The sequence below is a fragment of the Platalea leucorodia genome (genome assembly GCF_965183815.1).
Source record: "Platalea leucorodia genome assembly, chromosome: 19".
NCBI classification, from domain to species: domain Eukaryota; kingdom Metazoa; phylum Chordata; class Aves; order Pelecaniformes; family Threskiornithidae; genus Platalea; species Platalea leucorodia.
This window is the reverse complement of record NC_138841.1, coordinates 7,676,803-7,690,818: the sequence shown is the minus strand read 5'-3', so window position 1 is coordinate 7,690,818 and position 14,016 is coordinate 7,676,803. Positions and strand designations below refer to the sequence as shown.

At 47.3% G+C, this 14,016-nt stretch overlaps 1 protein-coding gene across 1 annotated transcript; it reads left to right on the top strand.

Annotated features, from left to right (window-relative positions):
• Nucleotides 1-669: 669 nt before the first annotated feature.
• Nucleotides 670-2,077, top strand: LOC309598913 (olfactory receptor 9G4-like; the record flags this gene model as incomplete). Its single annotated transcript, XM_082329941.1, is given in 4 exon segments — nucleotides 670-786; nucleotides 788-1,048; nucleotides 1,051-1,515; nucleotides 1,979-2,077. Coding segments are annotated over 4 exon segments (942 nt in total).
• Between the last annotated feature and the right edge of the window lie 11,939 nt (nucleotides 2,078-14,016).

The window sequence follows — 14,016 nt, the reverse complement described above, 5'->3', positions numbered from 1 at the left end:
GAAACCCAGGGTTCAAATAATGTGACTGTAGCTTTCTGAAAACCAGGGCTTACTCTGGTAAACAGGCCTTCAAGGATGTGAGTCAACAAAATCCTGTCCTGGGCAGTTTGAAAACAAACTGGTAAAATGACCTGCATCAAGTTATGAGAAAGATGAACCCCGCCCATAAAGTTAGGTGTATTAAGGTCAGTAAAAGTATAATCTTAATGATGGAAATCAATTCCTAACTGCTATTTTGTTACTCACCCTGATTTAGTGATATAGCTGGCTCTGAGCTAATACAGAACTAGGCATTCCTTATCCAAGCACGCAGCAGCATTTTAACTGGTGTACTTGGAGGCTTGAGCAAATGTCTGTGTCCTGTTTTGTTTTAAGGCATTTAAGGGATAAAGTGCCACTGAAGTTTTATGGGCTGATGTGATAACACAGTCAGGAGCAGAAGAAACAGATGATTAAAAACTCTCAAGTATGTATAAATATACTGGAGAAAGCTTCTGATCCACAAGGTCATGAAGGAAGACTGTGGTAACAAACGTTACCTGAAGTTTAGACTTCCTTCAAGAGGTGGCCAAACTTATACCAAAGTATTGATGGTCATATTTTTTTCTGACTCCTCTTCCAGTGTGACATGATCTTTCTCATTTGGAGAGGAGAGTGCATCTGAGCTCCATGGCAGATGGAGATCAAACCATGATGACTGAATTTACCCTGTTGGGATTCACAGTTAGTCCTAACCTGCAGGCCATCCTCTTTGTGCTGTTTCTGTGGCTCTTCCTGATGACCCTGGGGGGGGAACATAGGAATGGTCCTGTTAATCCAGGCTGACCACCACCTACATACTCCCATGTATTTTTTCATCAGCAACCTGGCCTTTTTACATGTGACTTACTCAACCATCATCACATCAACAGCACTGATGACTTCAATAGCAGAGACCAAAGCAATCACATTCACTGGCTGTGCCATGCAGTTTTTCTTGTTCTGCATTGCTGTATCCTGTGAATGTTATCTGCTAGCAGGGATAGCATATAATAGGTTCATGGCCACCCGCACACTGTAAGCTGCATAAATGCCATCATTCAGACTTCAGTTGTATTCCGCCTGTACTTCTGCCTCTCCAACATCATCAATCACTTCTGTGATGCTCCTCCAGTTCTGAAGCTGTCCTGCTCCAACACCCTTGTCATTGACATTATTCATTTCACCTGCAGTACAGTGGTGGCAATGTCTACAGTCTTGATCATTCTCGTGTCCTGCACCTATATTATAACTGCCATCCTAAAGGTCCAGTCTTTCAAGGGCAGGCACAAAGCCTTTTCCACCTGTGTTTCCCACTCGATAACTGTCATGGTCTTCTATGGAACAGCTTTGTTCATGTATCTGCGGCCTAGTTCAAAATATTCTGTCAATCAGGACAAGATCATCTCTCTTTTCTGTGTCTTGGTAAACCCTGTTCTGAATCCCTTCATCTACAGCCTGAGGAACAAGGAGGTGAAAGAGGCCTTCAGGAGGACTGTACGAAGGAAGTTTTCTTCTCTCTGAATTGAAATGTTGGGTTGGGCCTTTCAGCATCAAATTTGATGTGGTATAATTCTAACATCTTTGAATGAATTATTTATGTGAATTGTCTCCAGAAAATGGCCTAAAGAAGCCTCTTCCTTTCCAGCAGTTTAATTGTGCTAAACCTAACTTCCAGACAGTTCTCGGTTTAAGATCTATCTACCTGTGCCTAGCCCTCTTTAGTTGGAGACCTGCACATATCTCTAAAGGTTTGGTACATTTTACCCTTTCAGATTGAGGGAATTATCTGAAGGAGACAGACAAAACTTAGGAGTTGTACAGTTCTCTAGGAACTAATCTTATCCAGCTGATTTATTGTATTGCCCTTCTTCCTGGCACTCCTTTGATATCTCCCTAAAATGCTTCTCCTCCCTATGGTGGCTCTCACTGCATGACTCTCTCTCCTGCTTTTCTCCAGGATCTTTGGGAGAAACTCCAGTTGGTCATGTTCATCGAGTTGTGTCCAGCTATCAGGGTGGAGAAACTCTGTGGCTGGCAAAATTCCCTGCAGTTCTGAAGAACCAGTGGCTTTTCCCCATTCCTAGACTTGCAGTGTTTGCAGTTTGGTTTATGCTTTTGAAAATCTGTTAACAGGAACATCTCCTTACCTTATGTACTTGGCCAAAATCTGGAGTGGTGATTTAAGCTTTCCTTTATAAAGCTTTTCCCAAGGCAAGTTACCAGGATTCCTCTCAGTCCCACTGTCTTCTAATGTACCCATGCCCAGCCCCAGGGGACAAGATGGAGTAGAGTAGAAAGACCTGACCAGAGCATGTTAAAACAAGTTTGTGATAAGCATTCATTATATTACTTCAATAGTCACTGGTTGCAATGTTAATTTATTTGCTTTCAGAGTTGTGTTTTTTCTGAGAGTTGTGTTTTGTAACACCTTACTTGCCACATGCACTCCCTGCGGTGCTGTTTATCACCTCTGGGAGCTGGATTAAAGTTATCACTTGGCTGTACTGTGTAACACTGGCTTATGGTATGATGAAATTATAGGTCATGAGGTTGGTTGACAGCCGCCTGAACATGAGCCAGCAGTGTGCTCAAGTGGCCAAGAGGGCCAATGGCATCCTGGCTTGTATCAGGAATAGTGTGGCCAGCAGGACCAGGGAGGTGATGGTGCCCCCGTACTCGGCATTGGTGAGGCCGCACCTTGAGTACTGTGTTCAGTTTTGGGCCCCTCACTACAAGAAGGACATTGAGGTCCAGGAGCGTGGCCAGAGGAGGGCAACGAAGTTGGTGAAGGGTCTAGAGCACAAGTCTTATGAGGAGCGGCTGAGGGAACTGAGGTTGTTTAGTCTGGAGAAGAGGAGGCTGAGGGGAGCCCTCATCGCTCTCTACAACTACCTGAAAGGAGGTTGTGGCAAGGTGGGGGTCGGTCTCTTCTCCCTAGTAACGAGTGATAGGACGAGAGGAAATGGCCTCAAGCTGCACCAGGGGAGGTTTAGGTTAGATATTAGGAAAAACTTCACCGAAAGGGCTGTCAGGCACTGGTACAGGCTGCCCAGGGAAGTGGTTCAGTCTCCATCCCTAGAGGTATTTAAAGAACAGATAGATCTGGTGCTCGAGGACATGGTATAGATGGACTTGGCAGTGATAGGTGGACGGTTGGACTCTATGATCTTAAGGGTCTTTTCCAACCTTAATGATTCTATGATTCTATGATTCTATGATTGTACTCAGCACTGCTGTCATCCCCATACTTCGGGAGCCTTCTCTCAGAAACTATTAATAATTATACTTTTTACCTCTTCTCCTCGGAGAACCAATCTATGGGAGAGATGGGGGGGACACTTTACCACACTCCTTCACCTTCCCTTCCTCCCTCAGACTAGTTACAACAGCTCTTGAGAATTTTGAATATTCTTGGGATGTTCAAACTAGCATGTTCCTATTGCTATGGCTCCTGAATGTGGTTCAGGTCTTGTTTAGGGTTAAACAACTATTTAAGAATACCATTCGGAGATCTACCCCGCGACAGGCACTGCAGCTATGCAAACACTGGCAACAGGCACTGCGACTACTCAAACCCCCGCGTCAGGCACTGCGGCTACTCAAACCCTGGTAACAGGCATTGCAGCTACTCAAATCCCCACATCAGGCATTGGGGCTGCTCAAACCTCGGCGACAGGCACTGCAGCTGAACCAGAGAACCAACCCATGCCAGTATCAGTCGCTCCTATACACAAGTCGCTCCTATACACAAGAAAATCAGCTCATTTAGTAAGGGATGAAGATGAAGCAGGGCCATCAGGAGAACAGGAAGAGGAAGAGGCAGAACCCATAAATGAGATGGTAACCACCCGATCCCTATCCCTGAGTGAACTGCGAGATATGCAAAAAGATTTCAGTCACCATTCAGGCGAGCACATCGTCACCTGGCTGCTCCGATGCTGGGATAATGGGGCCAGTAGCCTGGAATTAGAGGGTAGGGAAGCCAAGCAGCTGGGATCCCTTTCTAGGGAAGGGGGCATTGACAAAGCGATTGGAAAAGGGACACAAGCCCTCAGCCTCTGGAGACGACTCCTGTCAGGTGTGAAGGAAAGGTATCCCTTCAAGGAAGATGTTATATGTCATGCAGGCAAGTGGACCACCAGGGAGAGAGGTACCCAGTACCTGAGGGAATTAGCCATGCTGGAGGTGATTTATGGTGACCTGAACAACGAAGAGTTATCCAAAGATCTAGATGAAGTCAGGTGCACACGACCCATGTGGCAGAAGTTTGTATGGAGCACACCATCGTCGCATGAAAACTCATTGGCCATAATGACATGGAAAGACGGAGAGGAACAGATGGTGGATGAATTGGCTGGCCAACTCCAGCAATACAAAGAAAGCCTCTCTTCCTCCCTATGGGCCTGCATCTCAGCTGTGGAAACACTGTCTGAAAAACTGTCCCGGGAGTTCCAGCAACTCAAAGAAGATATGTCCTACTCCCCACCTGTAAGGACCAATATCTCAGCTGTTAGGAGTAAGTGTCCCTCTGCTCAAGAGAGAGGATACAGTGGATACACACCACAGGCCACCCTGTGGTTTTACCTGTGTGACCACAGAGAGGACATGAGGAAGCGGGATGGAAAATCTATCTTGACCCTAGAGGCACGGGTACCTGAGTTGCAAGGAAAAACATCCACAAGAGGCAGTTCTTCCAGGAAAATTGCTGCTCCAGTTTCCAGCGAGCAGTTCCAGCGAGCAGACAGAGTAGAAGGGCTGATTTTACTTCCGAGCTTAATAAAGGGACTTTTGATTTGCATTTACAAGAAGCGAGTAACGAATGCTATAACCAGGACTAGTGGGGCCCTGCCTCCAGCCAGGTGGAGGAAAGGGACAACTGGGTTTACAGGACTGTGTGGATTCAGAGGCCTGGCACATCAGCCCCACAGGAGTATAAGGCTTTAGTAGACACCAGTGCACAGTGTACCCTCATGCCATCAAGCTATACAGGGGCAGAACCCATCTGTATTTCTGGAGTGACAAGGGGATCCCAACAGCTGACTGTATTGGAGGCTGAAGTGAGCCTAACTGGGAATGAGTGGCAAAAGCACCTCATTGTGACTGGCCCGGAGGCTCCGTGCATCCTTGACATCAGCTACCTCAGGAGAGGGCATTTCAAGGACCCAAAAGGGTACTGGTGGGCTTTTGGTATAGCTGCCTTGGAGATGGAGGAAATTAAACAGCTGTCTACCCTGCCCGGTCTCTTGAAGGACCCTTCTGTTGTGGTATTGGCGAGGGTCGAAGAACAACAGGTGCCAATCACTAGCACAATGGTGCACCGGTGGCAATATCGCACGAACTGAGATTCCCTGATTCCCATTCATAAGCTGATTTGTTGACTGGCGAGCCAAGGAGAGATCAGCAAGACCCTTTAACAGTCTCATATGGCCACTGTGAAAGTCTAATAGAGAGTGGAGACGAACAGCAGACTATCGGGGCCTGAACGAAGTCACGCCACCACTGAGTGCTGTCGTGCTGGACATGTTAGAACTTCAATATGAATTGGAGTCAAAGGCAGCCAAGTGGTATGCCACAACTGATATCGCTAATGCATTTTTCTCATTCCCTGTGGCAGCAGAGTGCAGGCCACAGCTTTCACTTGGAGGGGCATCCAGTACACCTGGAATCGACTGCCCCAGGGGTGGAAACACAGCCCCACCATTTGCCATGGACTGATCCGGACTGCACTGGAACAGGGTGAAGCTCTGGAACACCTGCAGTACATTGATGACATCATTGTATGGGGCAATACAGCAGAAGAAGTTTTTGAGAAAGGGAAGAAAATAGTCCAAATCCTTCTGAAGGCCAGTTTTGCCATAGAACAAAGTAAGGTCAAGGGACCTGCACAGGAGATCCAGTTTTTAGGAATAAAATGGCAAGATGGACATTGTCAGATCCCAACGGATGTGATCAACAAAATAACAGCCATGTCTCCGTCAACCAGCAAAAAGGAAACACAAGCTGTCTTGGGTATTGTGGGTTTTTGGAGAATGCATATTCCAAATTACAGTCTCATCGTAAGCCCTCTCTATCAAGTGACCCAGAAGAACGATTTCAAATGGGGCCCTAAGCAACGACAAGCCTTTGAAAAAATTAAACAGGAGATAGTTCATGCAGTCGCCCTTGGGCTTACCCCAGGCAGGGCAAGATGTAAAAAATGTGCTCTATACTGCAGCCAGGGAGAACAGCCCTCCCTGGAGCCTCTGGCAGAAAGCACCAGGGGAGATTCGAGGTCGACCCTTAGGGTTTTGGAGTCAGGGATACAGAGGATCTGAGGCCCACTATACTCCAACTGAGAAAGAGATATTGGCATCATATGAAGGGATTCGAGCTGCTTTGGAAGCGATTGGTACTGAAGCACAGCTCCTCCTGGCACCCCGACTGCCGGTGCTGGGCTGGATGTTCAAAGGGAGGATCCCCTGTACACATCATGCAACTGATGCTACATGGGGTAAGTGGGTCACACTGATCACACAACGGGCTCGAACAGAAAACCCCAGTTGCCCAGGAATCTTGGAAGTGATCATGGACTGGCCAGAAGGTAAAGATTTTTGAATATTGCCAGAGGAGGAGGTGATGCATGCTGAGGAGGCCCCACTGTATAATAAGCTACCAGAAAATGAGAAGCAATATGCCCTGTTCACTGATGGGTCCTGTCATCTTGTGGGGAAGCACTAGAGAGGTAGAAGGCTGCTTTATGGAGTCCTATACAACAAGTCACAGAAACTGCTGAAGGCAAAGATGAATTGAGTTTGCAGAGGTGAAAGCCATCCAGCTGGCTTTAGATATTGCTGAATGAGAAAAATGGCCAGTACTTTATCTCTATACTGGCTCATGGATGGTGGCAAAGGCCCCGTGGGGGTGGTTACAGCAATGGAAGCAGAGCAACTGGCAGCACAGAGGCAAACCCATCTGGGCTGCCGCACTGTGGCAAGATACTGCTGCACAAGTAGAGAACCTGGCTGTAAAAGTACGTCACGTAGATGCTCACATACCCAAGAGTCAGGCCACTGAAGAACATCAAAACAACCAACAGGTGGATCAGGCTGCTAAGACTGAAGTGGATCAGGTGGATCTGGATGGCAACATAAGGGTGAATTATTTCTAGCTCGGTGGGCCCATGACACCTCAGGCCATCATGGAAGAGATGCAACATACAGATGGGCTCATGATTGAGGGGTGGACTTGACCATGGACACTATTGCACAGGTTATCCATGAATGCGAAACATGCGCTGCAATCAAACAAGCCAAGAGGTTAAAGCCTCTGTGGTATGGAGGATGATGGCTGAAATATAAATATGGGGAGGCCTGGCAGATAGATTGATTATATCACACTCCCACAAACCCACCAAGGCAAGTGCTATGTGCTCACCATGGTGGAAGCAACCATGGGATGGCTGGAGACATATCCCGTGCCCCATGCCACCACATGGAACACCATCCTGGGCCTTGAAAAGCAAGTCTTATGGTGATATGGCACCCCAGAAAGAGTTATGTCAGACAACAGGGCTCATTTCCGAAACAGCCTCATAGACACCTGGGCCAAAGAGCATGTCACTGAGTGGGTATGTCACATCCCCTACCATGCATCAGCCTCTGGGAAAATTGAATGATCCAGTGGACGGTTAAAGACTGTACTGAAAGGTGGTGGGACGTTCAAACATTGGGATACACATTTAGCAAAAGCCACCTGGTCAGTCAACACTAGGGGATCTGCCAATTGAGCTGGCCCTGCCCAATCAAAACTTTTACATATTGTAGAGTCTTTTACATATTGTAAAGTCCCTGTGGTGCTGTCGAGGACTAACCAGAATTGTCTCGACATTGCCGTTCTACCGCCATCTTCTGGGTCCGACATCCAGCCCCCGACGAAACCACCACAGGATGGATGCCCATGCAGAGGCCAGGACGCGGAAGGCGGGGCCATGGACTGCACGCACGCCTGCGCAGACACCAGGGCGCGAAAAGCGGAGGCCAGGACGCGGAAGGCGGGGCCATGGACTGCACGCACGCCTGCGCAGAGACCAGGGCGCGAAAAGCAGAAGCGCAAACTGCATGTATGCAGACCTGTTCTGCGCATGTGCATGGCCCTATAAAAGGACCGCGTGCGCCTTTTGAGGCTCTCTCTTTTTCTCTTCTCGTCCTTCACCGTGCACCTCCTTGGAAGCTGCTCCTGCAGACACAGAGACTGGACCGACTGGACCTTTGATCGACGGGACAACGCCGGACTCGGAGTGGCGGTAGCTAGTTCCCCTATGTGGCTCTTTTCTCACCCGCCTGAGCACGCTCTTTCTATTTTTCTCTCTTTTCTCTCTCTCTCTTTTTTTTTCCTTTTTCTTTCCCCCCCCCCCATCTCCCTACCCGGTCCTCACCCCTTCGTTCGCCAGAATAAAGTCAAAAGGTTGTACGGCATTTGACCTCGTTTGCGTCTTAATCTCGTCCTTGGGATCGTATCGAAACCTCTCCCGACATTGGATCGGGACAGGTGCACATAAAAAATGTGCTGGGGAAGACAGTCTAGGTTACTCCTGCCTCGGGTAAAGGCAAACCCATTTGCGGGGTTGCTTTTGCTCAAGGACTTGAGTGCACTTTGTGGGTGATGCGGGACAATGGGGAAGCCCGATGTGCACCTCAAGGGGATTTGATTTTGGGTGAGAATAGCCAATGAATTAAATTGTACAATGTTAATTGCTATATAATACTGTATATCATCACTTCTATGGTGGCTATATGCCATATCAACGGTGTTACAGGAATAATCACCCAGATTAATGAAGAATGAACTTTGATGAAACCGAGCAAAGTGCAGCAATGATAGAACCAGACAAGCACAGCAATAATGGAACCAGAACTGGCTTCAGCATGCAACAATCCAACACCACACACCATCTCTCCTGCCCTGAAGGGCTGTTATGACAGATGAAGCCCAAAGTCATGGACTAAATGAACTCAACAAACATTTTAAAGGGATGGCCCATAGACTAAGGGAATGATATCTGTGGGTATATATCAAAGGACAGGAAAAGTGGTGGTGATTAATTGAAATGTATTGGGAAGTGTGGGACCTGGGCATGATGTAGATGGTATAGAATAAGGGGTGGATATTGTCCTGGTTTCAGCTGGGATACAGTTGGTTTTTTTTTTTCCTAGTAGCTGGTATAGTGCTGTTTTGGATTTAGTATGAGAATAATGTTGATAACACACCGATGTTTTAGTTGTTGCTAAGCAGTGCTTACACCAGTCAAGGACTTTTCAGTTTCTCATGCCCTGCCAATGAGAAGCTGGGAGGGGGCAGAGCCAGGACACCTGACCCAAACCAGCCAAAGGGCTGGTCCATACCATATGATGTCATGCTCGGTATATAAACTGGGGGAGTTGGCCAGGGGGGAACCACTGCTCAGCAACGGGCTGGGCATTGGTCAGCAGTTGGTAAGCAGTTGCACTGTGCATCACTTATTTTTGTATATTAATTTATCATCATCTTCATTATTATTATTATTATTATTATTATTATTATTATTATTATTTTCCCTTCCTTTTCCTTTTTTTTTTTTTTGCTTTTTTTCCCTTATTCTCTCCTCTGTCCCACTGGGGGGCGGGGGGGAAGTGACTGAACAGCTGTATGGTGTTTAGCTGCCTGCCGTGTTAAACCACAACAAAAGTTCATGTAGTGTGTGACATTGTTGTGTAGTGAGACATATGCAAGTGCAGAAAAGTAGAGTATATGTGGGCAGACTGAACAATGGTGGCATAAAAGAAATGTTGGAAGTTTCTGAATCACTACTGGGGCTGCATTGAGATCTTTTCTACACAACGGGTGGAAAGGGACATTGTCTCAAGAGCAGAGGGGAAACTGTTGATCTGATGCATTCCTAGCTGGGGCAAGAACGGCCAGGGGAACACAGGAGGTCCTTGGGATGCCAGAAAAAATTGAAAAGATCTGACAATGCCTCTGAGTACAGTCAATTATCCAGTCTTTGTAACCAACAGGTAGCCAGTGTTACCCAGTGGTGTTCCTTCTCGTTCCAGCACGCAGCAAGATGTTAACAAAAACAACAGGAAGGAAAAGAGAAGGAACACGGAATCTCAAACTATCCTCTGGTTTCTTTGAGGGAGACACTCAAAAGAGTAGAAAATATGAATTGCTCATGGCCTTCAGTCTGTTCTGAGGATCAGTGTTGTAGCTGTCAGTGTTTCTGGCAAGAAGATATCTTTTTAAATCCTTAAAGGCTTCTCCAATTAAATAGGTATTAGGCTATTCACTCAGAAAAATATATCTTGCTGTTCATATTGAGCAACATCTTCACGAGCCACCTCTGGCTGATCTCCTCACTTTGAAATACATGCTTTTTCTATCCAGTAAAAACAGTTAGAGCAATGTGAAAATGAATGCTTGAAACTTCATATTCAAAAAAATAACGTAAACAACTGTCTAAGTCCTTTTTCAGAATTTCAGAGGCTCTTCAATGAAGAGGAAACAGCAAAAGTAAACAGCTCATGCTATTGGGTTTAGGTAGAACTCTGCTCTTTACATCTCCATCAGTGGCTGAAGGCTGAACCTCAGTCTTCAAGTAGAGCGGTAAGGCTGAAAGCACCAAGGATTAATTATAAGCCAGACAAATGTGGAATCTTTAATTTAACCTAATGTTGCAGTTAAAATATGGAGGCCTGTCTAAGGGCCCCGATGAGACTGCATCTGGAGCATTGTATCTGGCTTTTGGTCTCCACAATATAAGACAGGGACATGCTGGAGCAAGTCTAAAATAGTTAGGGCTGGGAGTGCATGATGTACTGGAGAAATTGAGAAAAATGGCTTCATTCAAGCCTAGAGAAGGCTCTGGAGATTTTAGTGCTACCTACAGCTGCTCACTAGAAGGGTATAGACAAGATCAAGTCAGATTCTTGGAGCTGTACAGTGATAGGACAAGAGGCAACAGGCACAGCTGAAGGAGGAGAAATTCGCACCAGGTATAAGCAAAATGTTTTTAACACGAGGGTGTTCAAACAGTAGAACAGGCCCAGAGTGGCTGTGAAATCTCCATCACTGGAGCTAGTCAAATCTTGGCTAGACCAAGGCCTTGAGCAACCTGGTCTAAATTAATCCTATTTTGGGTGAGATGTTGAACCAATGATCTCCAGCAGTCTAGTAATTTCTCATGTTCTTTTTAGTCAGCTAAATGTCAAGCCAGGCCCTAATTATCTATTTGCATTATCTGAACTGATAACTCTAGTAGGAGAAAGCTTCTGGCTGTGTCACCCCCCCTCTACTGACTGACTCCAGTTTGTACATGCAGTCTTTTCCCATCATACAGGGTGGGCATTTCACAAAACCTGACTGATTCCCTATTTCCTCTCTTCAAGCTGCAGATTTGCTGTTAAAAGTGCAAGACAACGTCTGGGATATTGATTGTGAAGTCACTTCATTTGTAGCGCCCTGGTCAGGTAGATTTTTCAGGTCATCAGGTGTGAATCACAAAGACCCTGCAGCAGAGACGACAGTTCAGAGGGAGGGCAGAGACACTGGCAAGTAAAGATAGACAGGGCTGGGGTATTGTGATGTCACTCTTATTGCAGCAACCTGATTGGCCAGCAGAGGGCAGCCACTGTGAGAGCAATTATGATGGATCTCTGTTTCACTCACTACCGGCGTGCGCAGTGAACTCCTTCCTGCAGGCGCTGGTTTATCATAGTGCCATCTCTTCTGCAGATAAAACAGCCCCAGATCTCTCAGCCTTTCCTCACAGGAGAGATGCTCCAGTCCCGTCATCATCTTTGTGGCCCTTCACTGGGTCCTCTCTAGTACATCCATATCTCTCTTGTACTGGAGAGCCCAGAACTGGGCACAACACTCCAGGTGCGGCCTCACTAGTGCTGAGCAGAGCAGAAGGATCACCTCCCTCGACCTGCTGGCAACAGTCCTCCTTATGCAGCCCAGGATGCCATTAACCTTCTGTGCAGCCAGAGCACGTTGCTGGCTCATATTCAGCCTCGTGTCCCCCAAGTCCTTTTCTGAGAAGACGCTTTCCAACCCCCAGCATATACTGGTGGAAGGGGTTGTTCCTGTCCAGGTGCAGGACTTTGCACTTCCCCTTGTTGAACTTCATGAGGTTCCTCTCAGCCCATTTCCCCAGCCTGTCAAGGTCCCTCTGGATGCCAGCACAACCCTTTGGCATATGAGCCATTCCTCACAGTTTTGTGTCATCAGCAAACATGATGAGGGTAGAACCATAGAATGGTCTGGGTTGAAAGGGACCTTTAAAGACCAGCTACTCCAACCTCCCTCCACCATGGGCAGGGGCATCTTTCAGTAGATCAGGTTGCTCAAAGCCCCATCCAATCTGACCTCAAACACTTCCAGGGATGGGGCATTCACAACTTCTCTGGGCAACCTGTTCCAGTGTCTTGCCACCCTCATCATACAACATTTCTTCCTTATGTACAATCTAAACCCACCTTCTGTCAGTTTAAAACCCTTGCCCCTTGTCCTGTCACTACAGGCCTTGGTAAAAAGTCTCTCTCTGTCCTTCCTATAAGCTCCCTTTATACATTGGAAGGCTGCAGTAAGGTCTCCCCAGAGCCTTCTCTTCTCCAGGCTGAACAACCCCAACTCTCTCAGCCTTTCTTCGCAGGATAGGTGTTCCAGCCTTCAGATCATTTTAGTAGCCTCCTCTGGACCTGCTTTAACAGGCCCATGTCTGTCTTGCACTGAGGACTCCAGAGCTGGATGCAGTGCTCCAGGTAGGGTCTCACCAGAGCAGACTAGAGGGGCACAATCACCTCCCATGACCTGCTGGCCATGCTTCTTTTGATGCAGCCCAGCATATGGTTGGCTTTCTGGGCTGCAAGCACACAATGCTGGCTCATGTCCAGTTTTTAACTCACCAGTATCCCCAGGTCCTTCTCTGCAGGGCTGCTCTCAATCCATCCATCCATCCCTCAGTCTGTTCTGATAGTGGGGACTGCCCCAACCCAGGTGCACTTGGCCTTGTTGAACTTCATGACCTTTGCATGGGCCCACTCCTCCAGCCTGTCCAGGTCCCTCTGGATGGCATCCCTTCCCTCAAGTGTATCGACTGCACCACTCAGCTTGGTGTCATCCACAAACTTGCTGAGGGTGCCCTCGATCCTACTATCTATGTCATTGATGGAGATATTTAATAGTATTAGTCCCAGTACGGACCCCTGAGAGACACCGCTCATTACTGGTTTCCACTTGGACACTGAGCCATTGACTATAACTCTTCAGACGCGGCCATCCAGCCAGTTCTTTATCCATCTAACAGTCCATCCATCAAACCTATTTCTCTCCAATTTAGTGGCAATAGTGTAGTGGGGGACTGTAAACACAGGGTACACTATGCCCCATCACCCAATCATTAATGAAGATCCTGGACAGGACTGGACTCAGTATTGACCCCTCGGGTACACCACTAGTTACTGGCCTCCAACTGGGCTTTGTGCCACTGATCACTGTTATAAGTTACTCTCGCTTAAATTAATTGGAATAGAGAGTTGATTAAACAATAGAAGCAGTTTATTGAATTAAGTAAGCAGCCACAAGCAAAACAGCGCTGGGCGGCCGGGGAGTCACAGCTCCGCCTAGGCGCGCACTCTTCTCACAATGAGTCCTGTTTTTATAGACCGCGGGTTCCGAGACACATTGGCACATCCTGGTCCGTCTTGCGCATGCGCGGGCTGTTGCTAGGGGGTCGTCTCGAGTCTCCTGGTGGTTGCGAAGAGGAGGGCTGTAATTTTCCTTGATCTTTTGACTTCTTCATACCTTCTTATCTGGCTTAAGACACAGCATGAGCTGTGAAGCAGGATGTTTACGGTGGGTCGAGTCCCTCAAAGGATTATATGACCTTATACTTATCAGGAAGTTGGCATGGTTTGTTTGCCTATCCCCGTGTCTCCATTCTGGTTATCGTGAAACCTTGCCCCCCCTCGGCAATCT